General features: G+C 42.3%; 1 protein-coding gene across 1 annotated transcript; it reads right to left on the bottom strand.

Annotated features, from left to right (window-relative positions):
* Nucleotides 1-3895: 3895 nt before the first annotated feature.
* Nucleotides 3896-12225, bottom strand: LOC142483522 (neuronal tyrosine-phosphorylated phosphoinositide-3-kinase adapter 2-like). The gene is made up of 2 exons (XM_075583524.1): nucleotides 11828-12225; nucleotides 3896-5013 (listed from the first exon to the last, which is right to left on the bottom strand). Exons 1-2 carry the CDS (start codon nucleotides 12153-12155, stop codon nucleotides 3911-3913), a joined length of 1431 nt encoding a protein of 476 aa, XP_075439639.1. The 5' UTR covers nucleotides 12156-12225; the 3' UTR covers nucleotides 3896-3910.
* Nucleotides 12226-12709: the final 484 nt, after the last annotated feature.

Below are 12709 nucleotides of genomic sequence, written 5' to 3' on the forward strand. Positions count from 1 at the left end.
CAATAACTAGAGCTGCTAACCATTGCCAAATACCAATAGAAAACCTCTTCATATTTAGCATAGACAGAAAACATACAAAATCAATGTAAAAGACTTAAAAACAGTTAAGTGTGTGAGGGCTGTTTTAATCTATACAGCTCAACCCCGTTATAGCGCGATCCGCTACAATGCGGATCCATTTATCACGCGGTGTGAGTGTGGCATCCGTTTTTTAAAAGCTAATTTAAAAAAAAAAAAGCTTTATTGCTAACGGACGGATGGACACACACACACACACACACACACAATACTCCCCTGCACATCACACCCCATCCCCCACTGCCCATCACATCTCCCTTCCTGCACGTAACCCCCCTTCCTGCACATCTGCCCCCTGCCTGCACATCACCCCCCTGCACATCACATCTTATACCCCCCTGCCCATCACATCCCTCCTTCTTCCCATCACATCCCCCTTCCTGCACATCACCCCCCCCACTCCCCGTGTACATCCCATCCCTCCATACACACACCTTTCCCCCTCCCTCCCTGTACCTCCGCTGGGGGGAGGAGAGAAGGGAGCTGGTTCCTGGCCGGGGACACACACATACACACCTCTCCCTCCCGAGGAGAGAAAGAAGCTGGTTCCTGGCCGGGGACACACACAAACAGCTGACATCCCGGCCCAGACTCACCAGCTTCTCCTGTACTGCTGACACACACTCATACACACACACATACACAAATACACACACCTCTCCCTCCCTCCCTGTACCTCTGCTGAGGGAGAGGAGAGAAGGGAGCTGGTTCCTGCCTGGCTTCTCCTGACTCCGTGAGATCCTCCCCCTGCACCCCCCCTCCGTCGCAGACTCACAGCTTCTCTGCACAGCACACGGATCAGCTGCTGCTACAGATGCCGGGTAGTGCTGCGTGGAGGTGCCGCTGCGACGCCGGCTTCAGGGAGAGCTGGGAGAGTTATCCCAGCTCTCCCCCTCTTGCAGATGCAAAATCCCTGATAGCAGCAGCCATTTTTTTTATTTTTTTTAAATATCGCAATCCCGGTTATAACGCGGTCGTATTGGGTGGACTCCGAGGACAGCGTTATAACGGGGTTCAGCTGTACTTTGTCAAATTGAAACACTGTCCTCAGATCCCTGCAATGAGCCCCTGATAAATGAAGAAAAGTATGGTGCTAAACATACTGTACATTTGCTCAGATTTCCAAGCTTGGCCAGATGACGTACAACAGGGGTATGGAAACATTTTTTGCTGTGCACCCCTGCTTGCTCTCATCCGTTGTTGTGCCCCAACCCCCCTTACTTCACACGGGTCTAATGACACCATGGGGTCGTGTGACGTCCCATCAAGAGACCCACAGCGTCATTTGACGTTATGTTATCATGGCATCTGTGACGTAACATGACCCCGCAGCACCATTTGACGCCGCGTTGCCATGGTCATGGGTCCTGAAGCCGGCTGAATCATGCTAAGTAGAGTTTGCAAAGGCCTTACGTTGTCCCTCGGCATTTAATTGAAATGCCTTAGGGAAGAGTGCGGGACCTCTGCAACCGCCCGTACCCCCAAAAAAATATCTTACGCCCCCCCCCAGTTTGTGCACCGCTGACGTACAGTATACTGATCTGAACTGGATATCTAAATCCATATCTGCTTATCTTAATCTATATTTTCAGTTAACATGTAATTTTTTTTATAAACTTGTACTTTATTTGCATTTTTTGTTAAGACAGATGGGGAGGGGGATACAGAACATATCATTTTAATGTACTATTTTTGGGGTGGTCATTTACAGGGTGCAGGATGCAGATAACTAAACAGGAGGAAACCTTAGACAGCATTTACGTTCTTCAACCACTGTCTTCCATAAACGTTTTGATATAAAAAGGTTGAAGGATAAGTTAAACAGAGTAAACTGAGCCAAATCATTATGGAGTGCAAGAAAACCTTAATCCATCACTTGCTATGATATAGTATTCTATTCCATGCCAAGTTATGAAAGAGATACAGATTTCTGTCCCTCTGCTAAAGTATTTCTAGTCTAGGGGTGGCCAACTCAATTCTTCAAGGGCCACCAACAGGTCATGTTTTAATGATATCCCTGCTTCAGCACCAGTGGCTCAATCAGTGGCTCAGTCCTGTGCTGAAGCAGGGATATCCTTAAAATCTGACCTGTTGGTGGCCCTTGAGGACTGGAGTTGGCCATCCCGGCTCTAGTCTCTTAATAAAAAAGGCAGTTTCCGAGTCTGGCAACAATCTTGCCTTTTTACCTATTGGTAATGGAAGTCGATCTAAAGCTTCTTCCGTAGTTACAAAATTGTAGAAACATTTACTATCCAATCCTATGATGACAATCTTATTATGGAAGATAAGGTTTAGTGCAATATTTACTAAGTGGTGTTAAACCAGGAGATACCTTACTGCGTCGCAAGATAATCTGCGGCCCATTCAAGGTGCCGCAAGGTATCGTATGGCTTAGCACTGCCTAGTGAATAGGGCCCTAAAATATCATCACATATTTGTAGGCTATCCAAGAATTTGTTGTTTTCTTCTTACACGTTCTGTTTTATGAAAAAGAAAAAAAGACACAGCGCACGACTCTCATAGTGTAAATAGGTAAATGATTCTAATATAACACAAAATTGTGGTAGAAAATGCACGTACAGAAAAATCAGTTAAACAGGCAGGGCATGTTTAGGGTACATGTTACCGCTCGGGGATACAGGTGGCTTGCTTCGTGGACACCAGCTGCAGTCATCAACCTCCGGTCCGGATAGAAACGTCTTTCCACTCAGTCCCTTTTGAAATCCAGAGGATCCTTCACTTGAGATATTGTCCACGGGTCAGTACCCAAAAAGCGGCACACGGCTGGAACAGTTACTCCCCACACTGACGGCTCTAAGGCTCTCCCAGCCTAAGTTGCAAGCCTGTAGCTTCGGTGCCTGAAGGCGGAATCACTGACGTCAGTGGGACGCGCCGCGATTGAGCGACGAACAACAATAGATCAGTGAATCTCACGCAGGCTACCGATTGAAGCTTGGAGGCAGCGATAACAGGAACAAAGTCACACAGCAAACAGTAACACTAATCCTACGCGTTTCGTAGACTAACATCTACTTCCCTGATGATGGTGTCCACGAAGCAAGCCATCTGTATCCACGAGCGGTAACATGAACCCTAAACATGCCCTGCCTGTTTAACTGATATTTTTGTACGTGCATCTACTACCACAATTTTGTGTTATATTATAATCATTTACCTATTTACACTATGCGAGTCGTGCGCTGTGTCTTTTTTTCTTTTTCATGTTCATCTGTGTGATGTCGAGCCATCCACTTTGACAAGCAGCAGACCCTGATTTCTTTGTTGAAGGTTATTGTATGTACTGTCGCGGCTGAGTTTATTCTAACATTTGCCCGGTCTCGGCCGCGACAGATACCGGGCGCGTGTGTCGCCACTGTATTTGACACAATTTATCCTCACATTCACATTAGTAACACATTTGTGTTCTAATTGCTTGCAACACTGTGCGCTTATTTAGAGAAAGATCTCGGTTATTAAGATGTTTTTCTTCTTTATACTCTAAGTTGAGTAATATTATATGTTTAAGTAGAAGATTATTTTTTATCACTTTGAACACAGTTGGTGCAGTTTTTTCTTTTCTATATTCTATTTTATTATAGATAACTTCTTTCACATAGGTCACAAAATGTTGACTATAGGTTGGCATGAAATGTTTTGTACAGGATATGTACACAAATACCTATCACCAGAGAACAAATTAATGCTAAGATATAATATTATAATCGGTTTTTTTACCTTCAGACCTTGAACCAAAAATGGTTACATTTGGTCGATGCTTTTTGCTAGGCAACTGTTTCCTTATGATACAAATACTATTATATTAATGTTTGTTTCAAAACTTACTCTCAGAAGGTTCTTTAGACCGTCTTCCACTGGAGGGCTTCCTCAGCAAGTTCCTTCCTGAGGTAAAGAGGGTAGTTAATTCTTCTAGGGGACTTGTTGGTGTTCTGGAACGTGAGCTGCTTTGAGATGAACCATACGTACTGGTAGATGCATTCATTGACTTCCCTTCTTGTGATGTGTTTCTGACTGTAGAATGAGGCACTGATGGAGAATTTCTTGAGAGACTTCCTGAATGCACAGAATCATAGGGCGGAGGTCTTTTGAGGCTTAGAGGAGTTAGTGACCTACCCATGCTCACAGGAGAGGGAGAAGCAGAATGACATTTAGGGTAGCCATGTGCAGACTGCGTTCTGTACATGGTAGCAGGATGGGGTGGGGAGGATGAATGTCCAGAGGAAGTAGTTCCATGAGACACTACTGTCTGGTCTTTCTCCAATTTCTGATGTCCCGGAATGTGAGACGGAAGAGACGATGGTGAAGCAGCAGCTTGTTGCTTGATGTAAGTCACATTTTCCAATACAGGAATCTTTGCAACCTCAAGTGGGGTTAGAGGAGATTCGTCAGAATTTGGTGAACACGGTGCGGGTGCTGGTGGGAACACCAATAAGGGAGGCCTTTGAGAAAGTAAATTTGGAAATGGAGGGGGAATGTCACAAATCTGCCCCTTTGGAGTGGATGGCACTGAGGACTTGGTGAATTCTAAGTCAGGCACTGTGGGAGTAGCACACTGAGAAGAGCAACTATTATGATCATAAAGACATCTTGAATCTTGTCCTACATCATCAAATATGGGGTATTTCATTTCTTCGTACACTGCCTCACTTTGGTCTTCCTCGTCCCTTTTAAAGTCTCTAAGTATGTTTCCAACCATTTCTATATAAACAGGTTCTTCATCGTCAATGTCATGAGCAGGGTTGCTGATCTGAGATGAAGACGCGTCTCGAGACAACGAACTCTTTATCAGGTGGCCATGTTTTCTGATGTACGTTTCATCAAAGGATGTGCTAAGGTGAGTGTTTGGGTTCCGTTTCGGCTTTGGAGGAGGAATCTTCTTGTTATATTCATCACTATATGGCCTTTGCTTTGCCAACACTAAGAATCAAACAGAGTAAAATGTAAACATACAATAGGGATCTGTTTTCTCATAAAACCACATTTCTCACGCCGCATGGATTTTTACAAACTATATTACCATAATACATATGTATTTGTATACATTTACCTTTTGTAAGCACTGTTATCATTCTGTAGCAATTCATCTCATACATTTTGCTGACATACTACAGAAGATATATATTTATGAGCGGCAGCACTAAAATAGCCTATTTGCTGTTGGTGCAGAATTCTTTTATTCACATTGGTATAATAAGATATTTTCTGATATAAACCTTCACATACATGTATCGATACGTTGTACTAGTTAGAGGTTTTATTGTAATAAAAATAAGGTGCAATAATGGCTGCTTAATCTGTATGTACTTATTTTTATTACAAGAACTATATATAAATATTGCACAGTATACATGTATGTGCAGATTTATATCAGAAAATCTTAGTGTACAGTACCAATGTGAATAAAAGAATACTGCACTAACAGCTAATATGTTAATTTAGTACTGCTGCTCTTAAAGATATATATTTTCTAGTACGGCAGCATCATTTCTGAGATGAATTGCTAACATTACATGATGGAACATCTTTTCCTACAATGCTTTGTGATACCTTTGTGGGAGGGAAAATGTAATTGGTAGCAGTAATCCCTAGCATGGTACCATGATGAACGCATGCAGAATGAATGAGCTGTTGAATGGCCTTCACTAATGGGACTATCATGATCAGAGATGGGCGAAAAATTTGTTGTGGATTTGGATCCGCCTCGGATCTGCCGGTTCCTTTGGCCCGCGGATTTTCACAGATCAGTCTCAAAAAAGCCAATCCGCCTTTTCTGTGTTTTTTTTTTATTTTTTATCACTGACAAACCACATGGCGGATGAATAGTCCACAGTCGGATTGTTGTAAATCCACACTCAGATTAAATCTGAGGTGGGAGAGAGAGAGAGAGAGAGAGAGAGAGAGTGCAGATTTTGGATTCAATAGTGCGAATTGTTAAAAATGTAGTCAATTGATTGGATTGTATCCAATGGCGGATTCGGATGAATGTGCTCAAATTGATTAATACCCAATCCGCAGACGGACTTTACTCCGCAGGAAGGATTTTCAAAGGAGCGCCTGGGGAACGGATTTTGACAATTCTGCCCATCTCTAGTCATAATAATTCAGTGATAAATCAGGAATATGGGTACGCAACTTATCGAAAAATGATGCAAGGAATACTATCATTAATACACTTTATATATTATACACTGTACATATTCCTCACACCATGCACAGATATGGCTGAAATTCCTGCACTGTTGGATTTTGTAACTACCCGCTCACATGTCTTGATTGAAGTTTTTTCCCTTGATTTTAGGAATACTTGAGATCTTCAGAATCATACCAGAAGTGTTTCTGTTGTTGTTTGTTTCAATTGCCTGCTGATATAACAGTTTATTCTGCATAATTGTAAAGTTCTTAAGAGCTTTATACACAAAGAGTCTCATTCGCTAAACACTGCTAAATTCCAAGATAAATAGTGTGTGGCAGACAAGCCCATACTGTGCAGTATTTTACTTGGGTTTGCACAGTATTCCCTCGCTAATTACATTCAGAAATAGCTTGTATTAAGAAATTAATTAGAATACGCTTAGTGCAAGCTGCTTCCTATTTGTGTATACGAATGAGCTCTGTCATTTGCTAGATATTTCTTCAGGACGAATCATATATATATATTGTGACATAGTCCAAAGATGTTAGGCAGCTTTCTGCCCCATTTTAGGTCAGAAAGTGCAGGAATAGTTAAAAATGATCCGTTCCACAGCTTCCCATTAACTCAGGCAGCTGGATGGAAAATCCAGACCACAGATTACAATGGCTCTAGTTCTCCCTCACCTGCTCTTCTAATCACATGCACAGGTATTTAGAGCAGAGAGGTTTTGCATTTCAATCTCTCTCCTTAGAGCCTGGAGGCTGGGGGTATCGCTGCTCCACAGTATCCAGTTTCGGGGTGGACGGCCTCTCCAAGTATCACAGTACCAGAGGATTTGCCTGGACACTTGGGACCGAGTTCCCACCACGAACAGATAAGACAAAAACAAATGTTTACTGCTGTTGCTGAAAGACTGTGCTGTATCTAAGTGACCCTAAATGAGAGGGCATTGTTTTAAGCTGTGGAACCAGGTTAGTTGGCCAGCAGCTTTTAGAGAGACTGATTCTAATGTGTAGTTAGATCCCTGAAAGGGATAGGATTTTGTTTATAATTTGGTTTCTTTTTACTTGAAATAACAGTGTGGGAAATACTATAACACTGAAATGAGAACTGCTGAATGAAAGTATCTGAGTACCTCTAATCTACACTTGTTAAAGCTGCAGTACCTTACTTGGATGAAAATAAAGCAGGCAGAAGCCTGAGTTAAGCAACGTAATACATTGCATGTTCCTGTTTGTTGTATAATTAACCCTAGAAGACTGTGTCAGGAAGAACCCAGACAGACGTCAGCGCTACAAAAGAGGGGGCGTTTGTCACAATATATATATATATATATATATATATATATATATATATATATATATATATATATATATATATATATATATATATATATATATATATATATATATATATATATATATATATATATATATATATATATATATATATATAAAATATTATGGCACTAGTGTAACACAGACAATCAGTGCATATGTTACATAATAAAATGCTATGGCTCGGGAAGACATGTCCTTACCTATATGTACATACTTTATTCAATTTAGAAGGAATTTAGTATTAGAAGCATGGGGGGGGGGGGAGAAGTATCAACGCAAAGAGAACATGTATTTTGCAATGCTCCATTCGGTTTTATATGGACATAGCTTGTTTGTAGAGCTTCTTAAATCTTGCCCAGATTCGTAAACAGAGAGGTTTGCATTACCTCACACCTCACAAATTTGGTGCAAATAAAATGGAACAAGTAGAAAACAGGTGCAGAACTTGATACATTCCATTATAATATGTACACTGGGTTACTCCTGGTAACACTTCCCAAATTGGTGCAAATGGGGCAAAAGTGCATCTTTGATGCCGTGAGTAGTTACCGGGTGCACCAACATGGACGCTTCTCTGACTTTGCCGGGTACACCAAGATGGCCGCCAAAACAGGAAATTAACTTCCTCTTTGAACTGGTAATTGTCTGCAATTGGTCTTGGCCTATAAATGTTCACCAGAGTGCTCAGTCCTTTGCCTGTGCAAGGTATCTCCTGTCTCGTATTCCTAGACGTTGGCTGTTTCCTGTTACGCTTTGCCTTGCCTAACCTCTGCTGGAACTTGGATCCAGTTTGCCTCTCTCCTGCCCTGACCTTGGAACTGTGACCCTGACTACGGTGCGGCACCTTGCCCACGATCCCGGAACCGGACCAGACTATTCTTACTTTTCTAGGCACCAGATCCCAGGTCATTGGGTCAATGGTCGGTTACTATACTCCCTACCTCTGCCCGTCTCCTGGACAGCAAATAGCAACGTTACAGATGCAAATAAAGAATTCCTCTTTGCCCTACTTTTGCTCCACAATATAGATACATCTCAGGTCACTGCCATGTGGAACAATCGGGTCCCAGCCCCATTGAAAGTTCTATGGGACTTTATTAAGACATTTCATCTTGTTCTGCAGGCACCAAAAACTAGATTGTGAACTCATTGACTTACAAAGGCTATGTATAGAGCTGTGTGTGTTACTAGCAATAGCAACATGTATATCCATGTGTAAACAAATATTAATCCCTGTTAATGCTCTTTTAATTTATAATTTACCCTTTGCTATTTTTCATTCTAAATCAAATATTTGCATTTTAAATGCAGCTATTATTATCAAGACTCATAAACACTCCATTGAAAACCTCATTATCACAGTTTATCTTGAGCTGCAATGATATTTAGAGCTGTTAATGAAAGACAGAAGAAACAGCAGTTATTAACCCTGGTTTTCTTAATGCTTCAAATAGCACTCAATAAGCAATATTACTTTTTTTTTTAAACTTATATGTATAGCACAAAGGTTACACATAGCTCACAGTCATGTCCAGCTTCCTTCCTTACATAGTTCATCTGTACATTTGTAATCTTTGTCTTATCAACCAAGCCTGGTTAATTCTTTATTCTCTTTAACTGGAATTTCTTGCCACTATTTCCTCAATTAGAATAAAAATGGCACAAGTGCATCACTAGTTTGCCTACACAGGGGTGAGGGGAGAGTCATGGTTTTTGTTGTTGCTGTCGTTCCAATGGAAAAAGTGACACGTCAATATATCATATTGGGGCATCTATGTACCCCTAGCAATATTTAAAAAGGATTAAATTACAGCTGCGACTGTGTAAGGCCGCGCTTATAGTGCCGGGGACAGCGACGCAACGTCGTGCCAAAACAAATGTATTGACGCCATCGCACGCATTTATAGTAGACGTGACACGCCGGCGCGACGGCTTGGTCGCGATCGCTGGAAGTCACTTCAATTTGATTTTTCCAGCAACTGCAGCGTGACGTCAGCGTCGCCATTGCGGCGCCGGCAACGGCGCTATAAACGCGGCCTTACTAACTCTAGCATGTGATCTGCTTTCTTTATCACTGGCAGTGCATGAAGGTTCTGGCTCTGGCTCAGAAGGGCACGACTAGTGACAATGAACGCAGCTCACATGCTAGAGTCTACTGTGTTAGTTACACAACCGCAGCTATAATGTAATCCCTTTTAAACCATTTAGTTTTCTCTATATTAGTTTGCTCTTTATTTTATCATTCTATTCAAAGTTATATATTATTATTACTCTGCGAGGTCTTTGAGTGCATCATTATGGGATCCTCTTGCAAATATTGTTTAGTGAAACCAGTTTCCAGGTAGCACCTTTCCAGTACCAGTGCCGAGCCGGCACACCTCTACTACTATATCATGTACTGGTACCCCTAGCAGCCTGAGTGAGGAAGACTTGAGAAATCCTGCAGACTGTATTGTTGGAAGTTGAAGAACGCTCTCACCTACAGATAAATACAGGCAGAGTCTCCATTAAGCCTACTGGCACAATTTTCCTCAATATTCTTTACATATTATCTATAACTAAACTGAGTCATTTTACTCATGCTGTTTCAGATGAGTCTATTTCGAGAGAATGAATAGATTTGACCAGGAGTAGCCAACTCTGGTGCTCACGGGCCACCAACAGGTCAGGTTTTCAGGATATCTCTGCTTCAGAGCTGGTGGCTCAGTCAGTGGCTCGGTCAGAATGACTGATTGAGCCACCTGTGCTGGAGCAGGGATATCCTGAAAACCTGACCCATTGGTGGCACCTGGGGACTGGAGTTGGCCACCCCATGATTATTAAAAAAAACACGTGGGAATGAAATAGTAAGTGGTTGACTGGATGGCAGAATACATAGTATTTCTAATGCTCGTGTTATGAGAGTATTCTGTGAATGCTCAGCATGAAGCTTTCAACAAAAGTCATTTCAAATGAAACGCCGTGTTGTACTTATATTTAGACGCAAGGCTGTTGTTATACTAACCTACTGTAGTGTACAAATACATCTCTTGTGTTTCTATTTTCCGTACGGCAAGTTAGATATTGATGCTGGGAAATGTGATGGGAATAATATTTTAATGAGGGGAAGCTATAATAATGGGAATATAAGTAATTAAAATTAATGTGAATGAGCAGTGTTCATCTGTCCTCTGAACCGCTAAAAAGTGTATCTTTGTTAATAGCTCTGCTTAAAATAGTTCTAAGAAATCTGATTGTGTGGATTCAGGGGTTCTCCTCTAGGCTCTGAACAAGACCAGGACCCCCCCCCCCCCTCTCTTCCCTAAGCAGCTCAGGTTTTCAGGATATCCCTGCTCCAGCACAAGTGTCTCAATCAGTCTCTACTTCAGCACAGGTGGCTCAATCAGCCCCTGCTTCAGCACAGGCAACTAAATCAAGAGGCGTAGTCTGACTGTGGCTCTGATTGAGCCGCCCGTGCTGAAGCTGGGATATCCTGAAAACCTGACCTGTTGGGGGCGGGGTGGGGTGTGGCTTGAGGATTGGAGTTGAGCACCCCTGTCTTAGCATACAATGTTTCCACTACAGCTATGAATTCTGGGAAATGCAAATGAGCAAAAAAAAAAAAAAACAGGATCACAACATTGTTTTTTCTGCTTGGTACAGTACAAGTGTCTATCAATGCTTCACTTCACTGAAGAGCGGCATTTCATAAATACACTTAACTTGTTAAACAAAAGAAATTTTGAATCGTCTAATGGAGGATTTATTGAAATGTTTTTTTTTATCATCATGTTACTACAGATGCAGCGGCCGTTATTCGAACAAATCACGGAACCGTTTTCGTGTGCGCTGCTGTACTCCACACGGCATTAACGCGGCCAATCGCCCCAGACACACGTGGTTATCGAGGTTGCTTTGTTTGAATTTCATGGATTCTGTTTCTTTGGGTGCAATGAAATGAATGAATTGCAATGTGTACAGTACTGTGCTACTGTGTCAATTTCAGGTGTTTAACACTGTTTAACATTAAAATGCCGTTTTCTGCACTCGCATCTTAAGGCGGGAAGGGGCGGTACGGTTGAAAGAAATCCCGCGCCATGACGTGGGTATTCCGAGGTATACAATGCGTGAAGTGTTCGAATAACGTCTGCTGCATGTGTATACATATACACACATACATACATACATACATACATATACAAACGGGTTGTTCGAATAACGGCCGCTGCATCTGTATGCTCGTCAGAATCTAAAAAAGATAATCTAGAAGATATCTTACCATCTGTGAGTTTGTGGCTCTTGCCCAGTGTCCCGAAGTTAACAGTCTCAGAAGAAATGCTCAGCTTTGTGTTTGGGTCTCGTTTCGGCTTCGGGGGCGGCTGTTTGCGAGAGCACCCGCTGCTGTCATCATCGGCACCGCCAACAGAATGAAGGGACTGAGAACGCACCGAGAATCCACTCGAGCATGGATGTGGTAATCTGTCTTGCGGGGCAGGCATCGTCATGAATCCCATACGAAAATGTTTGTTCACATAACCTCCTTCAGTTCCTCTTGCTACCTCGCCCCCTATGCTGTAGAAACAAAAAGTGGCATCATTATTTACCATGATTAGTATTTATTTGTATTGTGTCTCAATCTCTAGGGAAGCGTTAAACAAAGTGAATGCTCTACAGCAGGGTTGCTGAACTCCAGTCCTCAAGTACCCCCAACCCCCAACAGGTCAGGTCTTCAGGATATCCCAGCTTCAGCACAGGTGACTCAATCAGAGGCTCAGTCTTTGACTGAGCCTCAATTGAGCCACCTGTGCTGAAGCAGGGAATGATTGAGCCACCTGTGCTGAAGCAGGGACTGAATGAGCCACCTGCACTGAAGCAGGGACTGGTTGAGCTACCTCTGCTTTCAGGGATATTCTGAAAACCTAACCTGTTGGGGGACGAGTTGAGCACCCCTGCTCAATAGTACTCAACTATCCAAAGCCAAATGTAGTTAGTGTTAAAATCCTCTTAATGATACATGTTGGGTAAAATGATTGAAGATGTATTTAGCAGAGGCTGATAATGTTGAACATCTTTATCATATTTCATAACCTGAATCCCTGTTGCATGTTTAGCATTGCTTGAACCCTCATTCTGTCTCTGTAATGTTCTATACTAGGTACCC

This window comes from Ascaphus truei, unplaced genomic scaffold, assembly GCF_040206685.1.
Source record: "Ascaphus truei isolate aAscTru1 unplaced genomic scaffold, aAscTru1.hap1 HAP1_SCAFFOLD_3321, whole genome shotgun sequence".
NCBI classification, from domain to species: domain Eukaryota; kingdom Metazoa; phylum Chordata; class Amphibia; order Anura; family Ascaphidae; genus Ascaphus; species Ascaphus truei.